Source organism: Mus caroli, chromosome 12, assembly GCF_900094665.2.
Source record: "Mus caroli chromosome 12, CAROLI_EIJ_v1.1, whole genome shotgun sequence".
NCBI classification, from domain to species: Eukaryota; Metazoa; Chordata; class Mammalia; order Rodentia; family Muridae; genus Mus; species Mus caroli.
The window spans coordinates 74,797,963-74,818,933 of NC_034581.1; the positions used below are offsets into that span (position 1 = coordinate 74,797,963).

Consider the following 20,971-nt stretch of genomic DNA (forward strand, 5'->3'; position numbering starts at 1 on the left):
CTTTGTAGACCAGGCTGGCCTCGAACTCAGAAATCCGCCTGCCTCTGCCTCCCGAGTGCTGGGATTAAAGGCGTGCGCCACCACGCCCGGCTACCCCTCCCACTTCTAAGTCAAGAAAGTCTTGGCTGGAAACATGGCTCAGTGGTATAACATTTGCTTAGTATATTCAAGGCCCTGGGTTAAGTTCCCCCAGCAGTGTTAAGGATCTGCCCAAATAACTTTGCAATAATGTCTTCTCTAAGACACCCAGTAAGTAAATGAATTCAAGTAAAGCCCCTTTCATACACTCTAGAACAAAGCTTAGAGGAGGAAGCTAGAGCTATAACCTGCAAGGATATGGCTTGGTAAACAGTGGCTGAGAAAATAAGCCTACTTCATCCCCGACCCCACTGATATAGAATTAAGAGTTTACAAATATGGGTCTCCAGAAAGTTCCAGGACAGCCAAGGCTAAACAGAGAAACCCTGTCTTGAAAAAGAAAAGAAAAGAACAACAACAACAAAAAAGTTTATAAATATGAAGTCAAAAGACATTTCTCTTCCTGGCACACTTAGAAGAGAAACCCAAAGAAATCTTAACATTTCCAAAAGGTCTGAACTGACAGTTGCAGGCTTTAAGTTTCAAGTCAGAGGGAAACATAATCAAGGATACTGACAAGACAGAGGGAGCACTAGCTGTCTCTTTGGAAACACGTAACCACTTCAGAGATGAGAGAAAGCAGATGGGGACAGCAGTGCTCTCAGCAGAACTCCAGCACTCCATAGGCAGCAATGCCTAATTGTACAAAGACAATTATACCTAACTCTTCCTTCAGCTGTACCTCACACGTGGCTGCAACCAGCTACGTGTGGCCACCTGAAAACAGTTGTTTTTCCAGTTACAAGGAAGGGAAAAAACCAGATGCCTAAGCCTAACTCACTGAGAACAAATGTACATGTAGGAAAATTAAGAGAGCCGATGAGATGGCTCAGTGGGCAGCGGCAGCTCCCAAGTCAGCTGTGCAGAGCTCCATCCCTGGAACCCACATGGTGGGAGGAGAGAAACAATTTGTGTAGGCTGTCCTCTGACCTTTGTGCACATGCACGCACACACAGAATAAAGGAAGCGATATTGTCTACACATATATGCAGGCTGATAAGTACACCTTACAGCTGTTTCTAGCTTCCTGCCTGTGGGGCAGCTGACATGACTTGAGAGTGAAAATGCACGGTCCCCTTCTATTGGAAAGTCTGTCAAAAAGGCAATCCTTCAGATGACTCATGACTCCAGCAGTCTTCAGGTAAAGACCACTAGGTCATTCATTCATGAGGATACAAAGGACAATATTTCCATCCTGGATGACATTGCTTCTCTGTGTAGGCCATGTTAGCCTCAAACTCACAAGGGATCCTCTACCTCTGTCTCCCGAATGCTGGGATAAGAGGCAGGTGGCAACACTGCCTGTCCATCCTGCCTTTTTAAAAGGAGTATTCAAAAAGAGAGAGAGACTATTTGCTTTTTGTTTTTCAAGACAGAGTTTCTCTGTGTAGTTTTGGGCGCCAGAACTGTAAACCAAGCTGGCCTCAAACTCTATGAGATTAAAGGTATGTGCTGGTGTCCCTAGGTGGGAGAAAGTTTTTAAATAAGGAAGAAATCACTGAGTTTGTAAGCACTCTCAGAGTAATACCAAGGAGGTAGACAATGCTGCTTTGGGTGACATCATCATTCTTATTTTACATGGGAAGAATCAGGTAGGAAGGTTACAGTGTTTCTCTAAAGCCCCCGACTTTAAGATGAATGGTCAAGAATTTAAAAATCAAGACTATTATTCCACCTGGGTTATACGCCTTTCCCAGAAATACTAAGGTTGGGGCAGAGAGATGCAGCTCAGTGGTAGCACTTGCCTAGCATCTATGAGGGTCTAGGTTCAGACAACAGTAGTGCATACACACACAGCAGCGAGAGAAGAAAAGAAACAGATCGTATGGAATTAAAGTAGACTCCTACCTCACTCAGGGAAAGCTGCTCTGAGAAAACTTTAAAACAAGTTAGAGAAAGAGAAATACAAACATTTAAAGAGTAACCTGTCTCTGCCACTACTTTGCCAAGTCAATTACTTCCATATATAAGTCACTAGAAAAAAATGTTTTGGAGCTGCACCGATCTTAATACTCGTAGCAACAGCAGTAGCATGCATATATTTAACTATTATTATTAGCACTCAGAAGGCAGAGGCAAGCAGATCTGAGTCTGAGGCCAGCTACATACTGAGTTCCAGGTCAGCCAGAGTGGCACAGCAAGACTTTGTCTTAAAAAAAATAAATGATTGACTTATTTACGTGTGTGCTTCTATGTGTGGGTCTGCACACCCCACAGCATGTGTATGGTGGCCAGAGAACAACGTGCAGACCTAAAGAGGATGGTCCTCTCCTACCGTGTGGGCCCGGAGGACCAAATTTAGGTCATCAGGATCAACAACAAAGGTCTGCTGAGCCATCTCACAGGTCAGTGTCTTCTATTCACCTATATATCATTTGAAGAAAGCTTCCAGGGCTATTAAACCATGTCTAAAAATACCTTAGACAATAACAGTTTCTGAGATCTTCCCTAGACTATTCTTTGACCATGACACCACTAGATCTCAGGCCCGTTGCTCCTTTCCCTGGCTGTGTATGTAACTTCCCGTCTGTTTGTCTTATTTTCAGGATTACAACATACAGCTGATGCCTTTCCTTCCCACTCAAGAGCTGTAAACATTCTCATAAGTGTTTTCTTTGCCACAGCAAAAGCTCCTGATTCTAGTCTATCCATTGACCTGGGGATTTTGAAAGTAATTTTCACCAACTGAAAAAGGAGACCTAATCTTGCTAGGTCAAGAGTTTGACATGGATACGGGTCTTACAACAGAAATAGTCTCCTCAGCTCCATCTGAAGTCTTGCAGGAGGGAGATGGCTCAGTGGTTAACACTTCCTGAGTTCAATTCCCAGCAACCACATGGTGGCTCACAACCATCTGTAATGGGATCTGATGTCCTCTTCTGGTGTGTGTGAAGTCAGCTACAGTGAACTCATATACATAAAATAAATAATTCTTTAAGGAAATTAATTTCTTTAGAATTTGTATAACATTAAAAAAGAAATCACACCTCAAATACCCCAAAAAGAAAAGAAAGGGAAAAAAAGCCCCTGACTTTGGCTCACACTCAGGATTTTCAGCATTTGGCAACCACTATAAAGCACACAGTAGGCATTTAATTAATGTTGATTACTTGTCATTTAGAGTCAAGTATTAGTTGTGCCATTAAGGTACATAATAGTAAGTCAGCTTTCTTTATCTGCTCACCTTAGTATCTTATGCTCAACAAGTATGACTAAAAAGGGAAACGGTGATTGTCCTCAGCCCAGAATCAGTTCATTTAAAAAGGCAGGAGGGTGGATTAGGTCATTTCTCTTGACGCAGTCAAAACAAAAACTCAAGAGCCACATACAGCCCTCACATGTGCTGTTTGCTTTGCTGAAAGTTGCTGAATGTTTTTTTTAAACTATGAATTAATTGCTAGCATTTAAAAATTAAAGGGCCAGAAGGATGGCTCAGCAAATAAAGGAATTTTGCTGCTAAGTTAGATAACCTGAGTTCAATCCCTAGGAACCATACAGTAGGAGAAAACAAACCCCAAAAGTTGCCCTCTGATCTCCACATGTGCACCCATCCACATGGGTATGTGTGTGTGAGGGCACATGTGTACATGCGTGGGTGGGCATACACAGTAAATATAATTTTAAGAAGCAGAGTAATTACATTATAAAAAAGAGATGTTAAGCTCTTCTGAAGCCAGTCTGAAGAAAGGCTGAGAAAACCACACCCAGATGAGACAGCAGTTACATCATCACATACCTCTCTAAAGTCTACTTGCTAGGAGCTGCTCACCCTAAGTAAGCTGAGGCCGGGGTGCTAACTGATGGTGACCTGAACAGGTTTCACTATGGGGACATAAGCTGTAGGTAGAATTAAAGGAGAATCTGGAGATCTGGGAGAACCAGAGCTCCAGTCTGCTGCGTGGTTTTTACAGGCAGATTTTTAAATTCTTTTGTTTTGGTGTGTGTGTGAGAGAGAGAAAGTGCGCGCAAATATGAATATGGGTGGGCTTATTCTCGTGTGAGTATGTGTATATGTGTGTGTGTGTGTGTGAATGGGTGTGGACTTACTTGTGTCAGCATGTGTGTGTGTGAACGGGTGTGGGCTTACTCTTTTTTTTTTTTTAAAGATTTTATTTATTTATTTCATGTTATGTGAGTACTGTAGCTGTCTTCAGACACACACCAGAAGAGGGCATCAGATCCCATTACAGATGGTTGTGAGCCACCATGTGGTTGCTGGGAATTGAACTCAGGACCTCTGGTAGAGCAGTCAGTGCTCTTAACCACTGAGCCATCTCTCCAGCCCATGTGGGCTGACTCTTATGTGTGTGAGTGTGTGTGTGTATGAATGGGTGTGAGCTTACTCAGTGTATGTATGTGTGTGTGTGTGTGTGTGTGTGTGTGTGTGTGACTAGGTATGGGCTCATTCTTTTCACAACACTCTGGGTAGAGGAGTCCGAAGACAAATCCGTCTCCTATTATCCTATGGGATCTGGGGGTTAAAGTCAGGCCTTAGGCCATTGTCAGCTGAGCCACTTTGCTGGCAGTTATAGTAGCATTTTAACTGTCCATCAAATAGCTTTTGTGTAAAAAACTTAAGATAAATAGCAAGTTCTAGGCCAGCCAGTACTAGCAGGCTAGAAAGCAGACAGTAATATCCTGTCTAAAACTAAACCAATAAACTGGGCAGTGGTGGCACATGCCTTTAATCCCAGATCTCTGAGTTTGAGGTCAATCTGGTCTACACATCCAGTTCCAAGACAGCTAGGGCTACACAGAGAAACCCTGTCTTAAAACAAAACAAAACAAAACCCAACCCTCCTCCAAAAGATAACAACAACAAAAAAATTAAACAACTAAATGAACAAATAATAAGCTATAAGCTGTCATAGGGTGAAGTAGGGAAGGCTGTCTTGTCTTAAGTTCTAAATAATTATTTGATTTAAAAATTACACAATTAAAATTACTTTAATAAAAATAATTTAATTATAAGAATAGTAGAAGTAGAGAAAAAGGAGGCGGTTGGCCAGAAAAGGGAAGCTCACACATGAGAGAGAACGTGGGTGGGTCTCAGAGTACTGGCAGCAAGGCTAGACTCCTGAGAGAGGCAGGCTTACTAAAAATAACTGCAAAACGTACTTTCATTACATGCAGACCAAGATGATGATGAAAGGAAATGACTTTCTGTGACATGATGTAATGCTGGAAGACATACTGAGAGAGCAAAGCCCTCAACTATCAGCTCCTGAGACCAACAAGAGGGAAACCATATGACCCTGCCCTTGCAAACAGAGAAACCCAGTGTAGAAATGATGGCTTCTGGCCAGCTCAAGTCTAACTGTAGTAGGTGTGGGGTCTGTGGCCTCTAACAGCTACCTGACACTTGATGGACTTCCTCATTATTTATTTTTAAGATAGGGTCTCATAATTTAATTCTGTTTGATCTGAAATTCACAGGGATCCACCTGCCTTTGCCTCCCAGGTCTGGAAGTTAAAGCTGTGCCCCTGGCCTGGGGTGTGCTTTCTGTTTCACCACCATAGCACACTTCCTTGGCCCAGTCTGACTACATCTTTGGAATCCCCTGGTTGGATTAACTGACAGGACAGACTCAGAGAGAAAGAAATGAAAGCCAACCTCAGTTCTTCGAGGAACTATAAAAGAATCCATCTCTGAAGAATAGCTCAAAGGGGATGTGAGAGCTATCTTATAAGAGGAAAATTATCAGGGTTGTATGTGCATAGAGAAAATGGGGACCAAGGAAGAAGACCATCTCTTCAAGTCAGAGAGAAGCACAATCTATGGGTGGCTCTTTGACCTTTCAGCTTTCAGAGATATGAGGGACTACATTTATGGGTTTTCTGTTTATTTATTTATTTTTTTGGAATGGAGTCTCTTTATATAGCCCTGGCTGTCTTGAACTTGCTATGTAGACCAGGCTGGCATTGAACATTGCCCCCCCTGAATGCTGGGATTAAAAGTGTGCGCCACAATGCCTAGCTTTAAATTTTCTATCTTTTAATTCAGTTTGTGTTATTCTGGTATTGTAGCCATGGCAGACTAAGAGGCTCAAGCCAACCAAACAACCAACCAAACAACAACAACAACAACAACAAACCAAACAAAAAAAAAATCCTCCCATTCTGTTGCTAGTCCCCATTTTTCTTTATACCAGTGTGAAAATATGGCAGAGAAGCATTCCAGAAAGGGAAAGGGTAATCTACTTTCTACTGTTTCTAAACATTATAGAGGCTTAACAATCAAAAACACTGCAAGTCAGGTAAAAGATACAATTAAACATGAAGGTGTGATCTGTGGAGGTAGGAAGCCTGAGCCAGAATAAACTTCAACAGAGTCTGCTCTGCTTGCCACATCTGGCTGACTGTCGCCACATCTGGCTGACTGTCGCCACATCTGGCTGACTTGCCACATCTAGCTGACTGTAGCCACATCTGGCTGACTGTCATCACATCTGGCTGTGCTTGAGGAGGAGCTGCTTCTCCACACTTCCAAATTCCACAAGGGAAGTGCTTATAACTTATTTAGTAACTAGACCACAGCACCTGAACACACCACATCCACACCTCGTTTAGAGTTTGATAGTGATGTTATTCATTCAACAACAGACAAAGCCAAAAATGCCTCAGCTCTGAGCACTAGACATGTGTGTCATACAAGGCAGAATCCTCTGCTATGTTTCTGAAGGCCATGTTCCAGTTTGATGCCATCCATGTATCACCCACTGCAGACAGCTGAGTTGAGCTGCCCTCAAATAAATTTTTGTGGCAGTAGGCCACATTAAATAGGTGAGAATAGCAGTAGGTAACATTAAATAGGTGAGGATGCCATTATTTTAAAAATGAGATTTGAGGGGCTGGAGAGATTGCTCAAAAGTTAAGAGTACTGTTGCTCTTGCAGAGGACCCAAGTTTGATTCCCAGCACCTACATAACTCACAGCCATCTGTAACTCCAGTTCCTGGGCCTCTGGTGCCCTCTTCTGATTTCCATGACCATCAAACATGCATGTGGTACACAGACCAGATAAATATGAAGGCAAAACACAATTCAATATGATGAATAAACCTTTTCAAAATTAGGTTGAAAACTTAAATGTTCCAAATGTATGGAAAACTATAGGCCTTTGTCAAAATATAGCTGGAGCAGCTACAGAAATGGCTATTTGACGTTTGGGGTTATCAAACATCAAGAAACACACCTGCCCATCCTCAGAGAAGCCCTCCTTTAGTTTACATCACCATGGAGTCCAACAGAAGGCAAGGCCCTAACCAACCATGCATAAAACAACAAGCAGGATATGTGATGCACGAGGAAAAAGCACAAGAAAAAGCATTTCACAGCAAAATAAAAAAACAAAACAAAAAAACTTCAGAGCTAGAGAGATAGCTCTGCAGTTAAGAGCACTTCCTGTTCTTATAGAGGACTGGAGTTTGGTTCCTAGCTCTACGAGATCCAAGGTCTCTGGCCTCCAGAGATACACACGCAGGCACGCACACATGCACACACAACTTAAAATAAAAATTTTAAGTGTCTTGAGAAATCCTTTTAAACAAGATACAAAGGAGATCCCTGAGGGCTAAAGAGGGACTTTTAGGAGTAGGGTGCAGTGACAAACACTTAAGAATCTCAGCAATCTGAATGTTGAAGCAGGAGGATTCAGAATTCCAGGCTAGTCTGGAGTACATCCTGAAACCCTATTTTTAAGAACTACCTCCAAATGTACTATGGCTAATGTGCATGCACACATGTGTGTGCACACACACATACTCAAACAAATAAATGTAAAATAAAACTTAAAACAGGAGGTTCTTAGGAGAGAAAAATATCTAAATATCATTTATGCCAGATAAGACAATGTGTAAATGACCTGGCTTCTTTCTTTCTTTTTTTTTTTTTTTTTTTTTTTTTTTTTTTGATTTTTCAAGACAGGGTTTCTCTGTGTAGCTCTGGCTGTCCTGGAACTCACTCTGTAGACCAGGCTGGCCTCGAACTCAGAAATCCACCTGTCTCTGCCTCCCAAGTGCTGGGATAAAAGGCGTGTGCCACCACTGCCCGGCCCTAATCTTTATTTTCAAAAATGAATGTTTTATGATAAACTGCTTACATTAAAAGAAAGAAGTATAGGGGGCTGGAGAGAAGGTTCCACCATTAGCCCTGTTGCTTTTGCAGAGGACCCAGGTTTGGTTCCCAGCAGCCACATAGTGGCTTATAACCATCTGCGACTCCAGTTCAAAGGGATCTCACACTCTTGAGGGCCCCAGATACACATGTGGCACACATACATTCATAAACAGGCGAAACATTCATACACATAAAATAAAGTCTAAAACATTATTCTTAAAGAAGTGTGTTCACCCACCTGCCTCTGGATCTGCAGGGATCTTCCACATGTACAAGTTGAAGTCATCGGAGCCTGAAAGGATGTACTGTTGGAACAAAAGAGACATTTTATATGTTATTTTATAATTGGAAAGACATATCCAATTACATATATCATTCTGTAGAGAGAATATTTAAAAAACGAACCAGGGCCATTGAGATGGCTGAGTGAGCAAAAGCAATCGCTGTGTGAGCTGGAAACCTGTGATCCCAGATCCCATAGTGGAGGGGAAGAACAGATTGTGCACCTCGGCTGTGTGAGCCGGAAACCTGTGATCCCCGATCCCATGGTGGAGGGGAATAGGGGAAGAATAGATCGTGCATCGAGGCTCCGTCATTTCTGGCATCACCGTTTCTGTGTCTCTCTTCCTCCCTCTCTGTACATTAAAANGTGTTTTTTTTTTTTTTTTTAACCTTTTCACTTATTTTATTTTTGTACATGCATACCATGCACTTGTATGGAGGTCTGAAGGCAACTTGCGGTTATTTGTCCCCACCCCCCTCCTCCTCCTCCTTTTTTTCCTTTTTTCCCCGAGATAGGGTTTCTCTGTGTAGCCCTGGCTGTCCTGCAACTCACTCTGTAGACCAGGCTGGCCTCGAACTCCGCCTGCCTCTGCCTCCCGAGTGAAGGGATTAAAGGAGTGCGCCACCACTGCCCGGTTTGCTCTCTCCTACTATGTGGGTCCTGAGGAGGACAGCTCAGGTCATCAGGTTTGGCAGCAAACACCTTTACCTTCTGAGCCATCTCAACACCCCCTACAACTGTACATCTTTAAATTAAAGGTTTGAGGGACAGTGAGAATTGAGCCCAGGGCCTTGTACATGTGAAACACCATGATATTGAATTATACCTCAGCTCCTAAAGTGTACTGTGTGTGTGTGTGTGTGTGTGTGTGTGTGTGTGTGTGAAACTGGGTATTGCTAAGTAGCCAAGGCTGGACTTAATCTTGTTAATTCTCCTGTCTCACCTTCCTGGGTATGAAGATTATAGGAATGTATATATACACCCAGCTCAAAACCTAGTACTTTTACATGGAAAAATCTCAGATAATATTTGTGTCACAATTTTTAAAAGTGTAGAAAATAAAAATTAGGATCTTCATAGAGATCTCTGAGGTCAAGTATCCTAAAGTTCTCTGTATCTCCCTAACATCCTGGAGCAGCAGGCTACCTCCAACCCAGCCATGACAAGGACATTAAGTGATGTCTTTCTATGTGGCAGCTTCAAATCATTATTGCTAGGTCTAACCTAATTAATTAGACTCACAAATACATTGTGTTATAAGCAAACAGTGACAAACAGCACCTTGAGCGGTCACTTATTTCCAGATGTTGACAGACGCTGTAGCTCCCCGCCCTTGGGCCACCTTCTGCCTGGCTGCCTACTGCTAGCCTCCCTATCTCTGACAAAGGCTCTCCCTCTCCAGAGTATGTCTGCAAGTTGCTCTTGTGAATGCTGAATGTTCACAGGAACAGCCCGCAACCAAAGACTGCTGTGAGCGGGCCTGTGAACAGCCCAGCTTTCCTGTCCTGACACAAGAATGAGGATGTCTGTGGCTCTACGGCTCCCCTCTCAAGGGCAAACTCAAGGGCTGGTAGCCATAGGCAGTCCTTGTCTTCCACACTACCCTGCTCTGCTGCTGCGCACTGCATTTCCAAAGAATTAGCTACATCTGAAAACTGAACCTCTAGTACGGCAGAGGGAGAGAGCCAGAACACATCTATTAATTACACACATGTATGTATGTATGTATGTAAGCATGCATGGAGCAAAACTTGCTAGTCCATACCTCATTCTTTCTTGTTTTCTTTAAAAGAAGCCATGAACCTAACATCAAATTCCTGCTTCCCTCCCTCTCTGAACCTCACCAACCTAAATAAACAAAAAATGGATACTAAACACAATACCACAAGGCTATACTTATCAGAAGTCTTACTTTACTGAAGGATCAGTATTTTCCTAATTGCTTAGTATTCACTGGGGCAGAGCCCAGGACCGTTAAAGGGGCCAGCTGTCCAGACAGACCACTGACTCAGAAGACAGCCTTAGAAGGAAGAAAACATTCCCACAGAGTTAAGTCTGCTGGCTTTGACATAGCTCCTCAAACACACGAAACATGCTTGGAATGCTCTAAATGCTTTTGGGGGTAAAGCAAGTTCTGATAGTTCTTCCCCTTAAACGCTTCCATCTACCAGGACTGATCATCATTTCCGGGGGTGGGGGTGGGTTGTCTCCACCCCCTGACATCTAGCCAGACTCTGTAAGTGCTCACACCAACACTGGAATTACAAGCTGCCCTGAGGAATTCAGTTATGGCATTTAGTGGTTGGCTGTTGGATTCTTGCCAACATTAACAGTTGGCTGCCTGGGATACTGTTAACTGTGAGAGCCTGAAAATAAAATGAGTTCATTCTTTTATTCTTTAAACAAATATTTATTGAGTGTCTACTATGTATTGAGCACTATTCTAGGGAAGGAAAGAGAAATGGCGAAGAGAAAGTAACGCTGTCCCTGCTCTCACGGGACAATCATCTTTTATTGAGTTGGGTAAAATCATACACATATAATGTGGGAAAGGGGAACAATGTTAGGAACAAGAAACAAGAAATATAGACGTGATGTTCCCAGTGGGGCAGGCATTAAAAGGACAGGGAACCATCTAGATAAGAAGCCGAGGTAGCCGGGGTAGGTGGTTTCCACTTATGTAAGGTGGCCACAGAAGACTTCTCTGATAAAATGGCACTCTGAGCAAAGCCCTGAAGGAAATGAGGGAGCAAATTATGTGGTTATCTGGAAGAAGACTATTCCAAAAAGGGACAGAGAATTCTGGGATATTTAAAATATAAAGCAGCAAACTGTGTGTAATGGCTGAAACCTGTAATCCAAGTATTCAGACGGCTTTGAGGCAAGAGGCTGAGTAAGGAAGAGCCTAGCTTAAACTATAAAGAGTTCTAGGACAACCTGGAGTCAGAGCACATTACAAAACAAAGTAAAAAGCATAACAAATTAGGTAGCCAATGAGCCTGGGGCTCCACTCATGCTGGGCAGGAAACCCCCTCAACTGTACTCCTCCTGACCTTTTTTTTCCCATTTTTTAAGAAATTTATTAGGTATTTTCTTCATTTACATTTCCAATGCTATCCCAAAAGTCCCCCATACTCCCCGCCACTCCCACTTCTTGGCCCTGGCGTTCCCCTGTACTGAGGCATATAAAGTTTGCAAGACCAAGGGGCCTCCTTTCCTCCTGACCTTTTAAAACCTGTTCTGAGACTATGTCTTACTATCTTGCTGGGCTGACCTTGAACTTGCCACCACAGGCCTTTGTCATTAGGCTCCACTTTTTTCAATGTGTGTAGAAGATCATCGCAAGTGGGCAGAGGTAGTGACACATTTAACCTCACCACTGGAAGTAGAATTTCCTCTCCTAAGGTTGCCTCCTAGGTCTGGGCTGGTTGAAGCATCAGACTTAGTGAGGCCTGGCAATGGTCAGTGCTCATGGCACTGAAGTCCTGGTGTGCTCTCTGAAAGAATTCTGTTGTAGAAACAGAGACAGAAGAGCTCTAATGCCAATCACTCCCAAGAGAAATCTACAGTCCATGCTCTCATTAGCATTCATAATCACTGTACTAAACCATAAAGCTGAACTTCATAAAGCAGAGGGGCAATTTTTCTCTCTCTCTCCCTCTCTCTATATTGGTTTCTCTTTTTTTCCTTATCACTGAGATTGCAAGACTGGGCCACCATGATCCAGTTTTCTGCATGGGTTCCAGATGGTGTGTGTATTGGGGGTATTGAAACTGGGTCCATTTAATCCCAGAACTCAGGAGGCAGAGGTAGGCAGAGCTCTGTGAGTTTGAGGCCAGCCTGGGCTACACAGAGAGACCCTTTCTCAAAACAAAGAAACCTCCTTCCCCCAAATCTCAGTTCTTAGGAGCCTTTACCTTATAAGGTAGAATAGAACAGGGAGATGCCAGAGGAGGACTATTTCAAACACAATACGTAGGCAACAGTGTCTCCATTTCTCCCAAATACTTAGAATTGAGGAAAAGGAGAAGAACCATATACTACCTTGAGGCAAAGGAGACATACTTTGTCAGGCTTTGGGCTAGAAAGATAACAATACAAAACCGAGCATGGGTTGTACAGTCTGTATTCTCCACAATCTTTTTCCAGCTAGTATCAAAGCTCAGCCATTGTCTCCACAATGACTCATTTCACTGCTCACAGGGAAGTTTAACCCAATCCACGTCAGTACACAGATACTAACTTGATCAAGTACAAGGGCTCAACAATCACTCCTTCACAATGGGTGTCATAAAAAAGATGACCACACAGGGAGTGGCATGGGCTTGCTTGCCCTGATACACTGTAAGCTTGCTAACCTATAAGACAACAGTCATTTAGGCAATACTCTACTTTCTGGTGTATGATAAAAAGCAATGTTCGTGCCAACAACTTCTGCCCATTTCTTCATTTCTCTTTTTCAAATTAAAAAGGAAAAAAAAATACACGTGTATGTATGTGGTGTGTGTGTGTGTGTATTTACCTAATTTAACTATGTCTATGTGTGAGTGCAGGTGCCTGGAGGCCCGGACTGGAGTTTCAAGTGGCTATGAGCTGGGAACTGAATTCAGGTCTTCTGGAAGAACAGGATGTGCTTTTAATCACTGAGCCATTTCTGTAGCCCCTACTTTTTCATCTCTCTTATTTAAAGATGTGTTAAAATCTGTGTATACAAGTGTTTGACCTGCACTGTATAAGTAAGTATACCATGTGCATGTATCAGCTCCCATGGAACTGAAGACGCAGATGGCTGTGAGCTACCACAGGGGTCTAGGACGTGAACCTGGGTCTTCTGCAAGAGCAACGGGTGCTCTTTACCACTGGGTTATTTGTCATGGCTTGAACAAAAACAGCCTCCATAGGCTATACTCCATAGAGTATTGCCTAAATGACTGTTGTCTTGTATTTGAACACTCGGTCCCCAGTTGGTAGAATTATTTGAAAAGGACTAAGAGATGTGGCCTTTTGGAAGGAAGTGCTCTCTCTCTCTTCCCTCCCTCACTTTCCCTGGCCCCACTTCTTGTGGATCAAGAGGTGAGCTCACAGCTGTTGCTTCATAATGCCATCATGAGCTCTAACCCTCAGAGACTGTAAGAAACATGAACCTCGTTCTTTTATATGTTGTCCTGGTCACTGTGTGTTAGCACAGCAATAGAAAAGTAACTAAGAACCATCTTTCTAGAGCTCTTCTTCATCTCTTAACACTTTGTCTAGAAATGTCTCTTTCTGTTGCAAGGTGCTTTTACTAGTTGAGAAGATGACCTAAGAATCATCGAAGACAAACATATACATGGATGTGTACACACACAAACACAAATTTAGTGTACTGAATATTCAAAGAAAGATCTAAATGTAGGCTTCTTATAGGAAAAATTATTTCAAAGGACTATCTGGAGTACAGGTAAATTCTTGGCAGCTACACTGTAAGTTTTATATAATTTAAAAAATATGGTTATAAACAAAAAACGATTTCCTATCTGAGTTAAAAGAAAAAAAAAATCAAAAGGTACAGCCACCCACCAGACATAGTCCAATTCATACTCAGAATAGGTCTCAACAAGCCCTTTGGTAAAAGAAAAATCTCTTGCTTCCCTTTTGACAATTATGTAGACAGATGGATGGATGGGTGGAAAGACAAGGCACACACAAAAATGTGTGTGTGTGTGTGTGTGTGTGTGTGTGTGCATGTGTGTATGTGCTTGTGGTATGCGTGTCTGCAGTGTGTGTGTGTGTGTGTGGTATGCGTGTCTGCATGGCTCTCACAACTCCCCACATCTCCTGAAGGAAACACATCAACCAGTTACTACTTGATGTGTGCTGATCAACTTAGTTCTCTCCAAAGGTTCCTTCCACACTGATTACTCCCCAATAAAAGGCATATCTGTCTAATTAACTGTATTGACCAGGCTAGAAAAACCAGATGGCTCTGTGGCCAGGATCAGTAAGAAGAGAAACAACTATTTTTATTCAATTAAACACAGTTCTTTAGTTCCCCTGACCTTTGTCAGAAGGGGAAAAAATAAGGTAGAGAGACTCTTTAGCGGTCATTTCTACAGAAAGGTTTGCAAGCTGTATAAATACAAGCTGATTATGCCATCTATAGTATAGTACTACCTGCCACAATGTTATCTAAAGCAACAGAGCAAGCTTTCTCCTGAAATGGGCAAGCCAGAGATTTAATTGGTGATAAGACAAACAGAATTGCATTGGCTTTGAATGAAAACATACCCATAAGCATACCCAGAAGAAGAAAGCATATGTGTATGTATGTCCAGAGGAAGAGCATATATGTATATACACATCCAGAGGAGCAGCATATATGCATGCATATTCACATGCAGACCAGGATTACATATCCATATGTATACCAATAAGAATAATGTTAGTTCTGCATGTAAAGTTATATTATTCTTGTTTTGGATCACTTCCCATTTCAGCTCTATTAAACTCCTGGAATTTTTGGTTTATTAATAACCAAACTATGAGGTATGAGTAGGGCAAATATGTTAATAAAGAAATATTCCACAACAGCAGCCAATAATATTCAAATTCTCAGTAGGGAAGAAAAATGTTACCCAGCTCTATCTAAATCATCATCAGCTGCTATAGGCAAGTAGCCTGCCTTACTTGAAGGCAAGAATTTGTGGAGATTCATTTTGGAAACCCAGGTTTGGTCTGAAGAGCCATTAATCAAACGGCATCAGTACCCAGTCTTTCTCCATGGGCCTCACCTCTGATACTTGGGGACTGGACTATCTTACTCCAGCGACAGCCATTGTTCAAGCAAAGGCTCTAAGCATTCTTAAGAAGATCCAAAGCTTAAGCAAGCATGAGAAGAGGCAAAGCTATTGGCTGAGTGATATTTTGAAGGACATGGGGCAGGCAGAGCAGGTGCCCTATGACCTGTCCGGCTTTGTTAATGTCTACTGGGGTTTCCGAGTAGATCCCAGCTCCCAGCTAATGTTGTGCATTAAAAGAGAACTGTCATGTCACACACCAGAGCACAGCAATTTCACTTATTCCTAATTTAAGAATAAATTCAAGTTACCTCAAGGGGCTTTTTCAAACAATTATTAACCTGTCCACCCCTAGCATGCTTTCCATGACTTCCAAACTCCAAACCAGTAAATGGACTACAGGATGAACCTCATCCAAAGAACACTGTTGAAGACTGGTAGTAGCTGAGCCTCCAGGTCCCAGGAGTCCTGTAAACCCTTAGGATTAGCTACCACACTGTCTAGTTATATGTATTTTCTGACAGTGTTTATGGCTTCTGGATTTTTAAAAAGGTCAAAAGTTGAAAAGAATTGGAAACAGCTGATTTAATAGCCAGGCTCTCTGCAGTCTACCTTTCCTCTCTGGTACTGGGTATTGAGTCTTAGGGCCTTCCACATGGAGGGCAAGTGCACCATCTCTCCCAAGTCTTCCTCTTTTTATTTGGGGACAGGAGAATCCTTCTGTTTCAGTCTCTACAGTAGCTAAGACTACACTGTACTACCAGGCCTGGTTAAATCAAAATCCTCTAAAATTCACTCACAGGCCATACTGCATATGCCTTTAATCAGAGGCAAATGGATCTCGATGAGGTCCAGGTTCCCAAGGCTCCACAGTAAAACCCTGCCTCAAGAAAACAAAACAAATATATAAAATATTCACTCCCTAGTGGTTGAGGAGATGGCTCAGTGGGTAAAAGCATTTGCCATACAAGCCGGATAATTAAATGTGCAGAGTGAGGAGACCCTATCTCAAACAAGACAGGAAGGTGAGGAACACCACCTGAAAGTTGTCTTCCACATATGTGCACATGAGCACACACAAAAAACAAATAATAATTCCTTTAAAAATCTACTCCCTAAACAATACATACAAGGAATTTGTCAGCCATACGCTCTTTCTCATTGGCCCACAAAGACCACTTGATCTCAGTAATATGGAGGGAGCATGATTATGAAAACAGGCACAGTCACAGGCAAGGGTGTGAGTTTAATCCTGGCTCACACTGCAAATCACTCTGGGCCTCACCTTCAAGGGGGATGAAACCAACTGTACCTAAAGGTCACTATGTGGACTCAAATGCACGAGAAAAAAAATGCGCAAGGAAGTGGAAAAAAAATTGGCCAAAAGCCATAAAACAAATCAAAGGATGGAACCCAAGAGTTATATTTTCCTATAGAAAAAGTGTATTTTTATCTCATATGAAAAAGAACATATCATATGTGGAGTCCAGGGGTGACAGTCATAGAAAGTAGAGCTACCTCTGCCTCCTGAGTGCTGGGTTAAAGGCATGTGCCATCACCATCTTTAATCAGTAAATTTACTAGCATTAAATCTATACAGACATTCTTGCCCCTCATCCTACACATACACATAGCATCGACGGAGAGACGTGAGCAGTGACATCATGTCTAAGGCCAGGACACATCTTTAAGGACACTTTGTTAGATTCATGGATTCATTCACAAGACAGCTCTTTGGAGGAGGGCCAAATGATTTCATTAGCATGATTTTGGGGGCCCTTGCCAACTGTCAAATCCCCAAGAAAGAGAGCCCAATGCTCTGTCACCCAGCGGCTTAGCCTTTTCAACTACACTTGGTTATATTTTCCTTTCCTTCTCTATTCCTCTTTCAGCAAGATATAGAGACAAGCAGGCCTAGCATTAATTGAGACTAGAAAAGGGAAGATTTTAAAATAATCAGCACATCCATTTCTAGATATACAAGCTGCTTGCATGAAAAACTGGTTTCTCAGAAGTCTGAGCATCCCGCTGGACCCAGCCTGGGACAAGAAACACTTAAGGAATCGTGAAGGAAGGAATAAAAGGCAACTGCTGCTTTCTTAGTGTGTACAGAAAGCCAGCAGGTGGAACACTAGCATTCTCTTTAACCTGTTAAGAGCTTTGCTTGCCTACCTGGCTGTACATGGGGCTGTAAAGCTTAGAAGACAGAATGTAGCCAGTCCAGCTTTAGCAATAAAAAACAAAATGTAAGGATGAGTGAAAGCAGAGAGAGAGAAATTGGGCGCAGGTGGCTTCTGGGGGAGGAATGCTGACCCTGGGACTAGAGGGTGTACTTCCTGAAAATCAAGTCCACAGATGGACAGCTGCCCATGCCTGTAGCTCTTGATGCTCAAGGGAGGAAGCTCAAGTTGGAGGATTAGTTTAGGCCCAAAGTTCACGGTCAGCTTGGGCCACATAGTGAGACTGTGTCTCAAGAAGAAAAAGAACAAATTCAAACCTTTTGTTACTATTGATATCCAGCTGTCTAAATGTTACTGTCATTTAATCTAGTGGTGAAGATGGTTAAATTTGGATAATTCAAATATACTAGAGATCAACCAACCAATGCACTGGCAGCCTAAAGCATGGAAGGCGGACTATACAGAGGCTGTGGTTGAAAATCAAGCCGGGGGAATGGCCCACGAAAGCCCCTGGAGCACAGTAAATGCTCCCCAACACCTGCTGCATTGCTTTAAAAGGCATAAAGCTAGGAAGGCTGTTCTCACACATCCACTAACCAGCCAGACCATGGAACCACACATGAGATAAACAACCCTGTGGAGTCAGACAGGGGTCTCATGATGGCCTATGTCAGAATACAGATAGTTCACAGATTCACTCTATTTCTACAATTAGTATCTACTTGCTACTGTAATTAAAATCAAGAAAATCTACCTACTTTTTAGGTCAGATCCTTGGCAACGTATCAGCTGTCATGGCAGTGATGGGCTGAAACTGAGTGGAAGCCATCCCACTTTGCCAGAAATCAGGCTTTCAGGTTAAATGCAGTTTCCTTTTTGTATATGCCAGACAAAGTCACTTATTTTTGAGTCTGGGTTGCAGTCCTTGCTCAGCTATATGTAGCAATAATCTGGGCACCTTACCTTTCTGAACCTCAGATTTCTCAAAAGGAAGAGTTGGTTCAAATGATCTTGGATAGCTTTGTGGTTAGAACTTAGAAGGCACAGGTGGGCTCTGCATTATTTCATATTTTATTCCTTGAGTATAATTTATCAAAACATTAATTTAATTTTGAGGCCAATGAACTATCTAGTGAACCTTGGATAGTAAAAATTAAAAATAAAAATAAGTGCAGGCCCTCTGGCATAATAGCTAGGTCTATAGGTGGGGCCTGACTAATCACTTTGTAATTAAAAGCTAGAGGGCTGTCTAGATAGGTGGGGTCATCCATGGTCATCATTCCTATTATGGAAATCCCCAAATTCCTCTCCCGTTTCCTAGCCCATGACTCAAGGAAGACTGCACAGCACAGAGCCCCAGGCTGCAGGGGTTCTTGGAGTACAGACACAGGAATGATGTCAGAGATAAAGACCAACTAAGTGTCAGCTGCTGTGACTCTGCCACTTACAAGGCTGAGACATTATGATTGCAGGTTTAAGCCCAAGTGGGCAATGTGTTGAGACCCTGCCCCAAGCAGCAAAAAAGGCCAGGCATGGTGGAGCCATTAATCCAGCACTCAGGAGGCAGAGGCAGGCAGATTCTCTGTGAGTTCAAGGCCAGCCTGGTCTATAAAGCAAGTTCCAGGACAACAAGGGTGGTTATACAGAGAAATACTGTCTCAAAACAAAACAAACAAAAAGGCAGCAAAAAGATCCTGTCTGGACTAGTCAAAAGCTGCCAGAATATAGATCACTGTGAACTGGCCAATGTGGCATTAACCTTGGCTATGGAAAATCAGAGCCTATGAATGAATCTAATCACCTTTAAAAAATATTTTCTATGTCTAGGACAGTAAGTCTGTTTGGCATTTAAACTGTTTGCACACTTACAATTATAAGCTTAATTGACTAGTTTTACTATAAATCCATAGCTTTTTTTTTTTGGCTATCTTGGAACTTGTTCTGTAGACCATGCGCTACCACTGCCTGGTACAGATCCATTACTTAATTTATCCTATCAAAGCCTCTCTAAAAGTTGAGCAGAAAAAACAAACCTATTATCAATCCTGATTTATAGTTATAGAAGCTTCTGTCCAGAAAGCTAATATTACACACTGATCAAAGTACTCAAGAGTCACTTCAACAGATCCTGAGAGAGCTCTGACGACATTCGAGGCCTTGAGACAAAGCATTGATGAGTTAGCTCTCTTCCTAGCCCTTGAGGACTGAAAAAAAAATGTCAAACATAAATCTAGTTCCTAATCCACTAGGTTAGATGTCCCGGATAATCTGTAAGGGGGATATGAGCAGACTGAAGACTGACTCAAGGCCAGAGTCAATAACTTGCATCCTCTTTCATCCAAGAAAAACTTTTTACTGCAGCCACACAGACTATAATGCCTACAGACTCTCCCACTAGGATAAAAGTAATAAATAATAACTTAGTCAAATAATTGATGAAATCAAAGGCAATCAATGTTTTTTTATCATTGTATATTAATCTGTAAGGTGAAACAGGCTATATCTTCAAAATGTGGCTCTGCTCTCACAGTGCCTACCCCAGTGCCTGTTGGCATGCCGCATAACTACACTCTAGATGACAGTTCCTCATCTGACACGAGCTCCTCTTTCTTTTCAAAACCACACTTTCTTAGATTCTCAGAGTCCATTCACAAATGTGGCAGAGCTGGTTGCTTAGACCATGCTGTAACTTAGCCTTGGTTTACAGGGTGTGCCTTGTAATATATGTACTCCTGGTACCCTGGATAAAGAGAGTCATGAGGCAAAAAGACCAGAATCGCTACTCCCTTCAATAGTTTCTCCTTCATGTGGTACAAAAGAGACTGAGAGCAATACAGAAAGACATGGGGATGCAGACGGCAAAGGCACTGACCTGGTCACGATCCCCTGCAAAGCAGCAGCTTTTCATAGTGCATGAGTTGAAGTAACCCTGATTGTCGAACTGGAACACTGGCAGGCGGGAGTGGATGTCATAGAGGACAGGGGGCAGGCGGCGCCGCAGTGCCAGGAGTTGGGTCCCATTGCTGTTGAATCTCACACTCATGGCACTCTGGAGAGACAGGTTGCCGCCATAGCGCAGGAGAGAACTGGAAGTTAAAAGCACAAGGATCAAGTCTGAGGCAGACAGGATAAAAGCTTGCAAAACACACTCAATTTGCTTCTTCATATGTGTCCAAGCTGTCCTGTAAGGCTTAAATCAGAGTTTCAACCAATGGTAATTAAATCCTAGAGTATCTTTTATTAGTTCCTCGAAGCCAGGCAGTGGTGGTGCAGGCCTCTCTGAGTTTGAGACCAGCCTTGGTCTACAGAGTGAGCTCCAGGACAGCTAGGGATACATAAAGAAACCCTGTCTCAACAAACAAACAAACAAACAACAAAAGAATTGCCCATTGGAAACAAACAAAAACAAAAACAAGAAAGAGAAAAGAAGAATGTCTCTCTGGTTACATTAAAATACACTTTTTTTTTTTTTTTTTT

At 42.4% G+C, this 20,971-nt stretch overlaps 1 protein-coding gene across 2 annotated transcripts in view; it reads right to left on the reverse strand.

Annotated features, from left to right (window-relative positions):
- Dcaf5 (DDB1 and CUL4 associated factor 5) overlaps positions 1-20,971 on the reverse strand; it is a 90,514-nt gene that overhangs the window by 19,012 nt on the left and 50,531 nt on the right. For both annotated transcript variants that reach the window (XM_021178805.2, XM_029484465.1), the window contains exons 6-7: positions 20,367-20,580; positions 8,494-8,560 (exon numbers count right to left, since the gene is read on the reverse strand). In XM_021178805.2, coding sequence (XP_021034464.1) covers positions 8,494-8,560; positions 20,367-20,580 — 281 coding nt within the window. The remainder of the gene's footprint in view (positions 1-8,493; positions 8,561-20,366; positions 20,581-20,971) is intronic.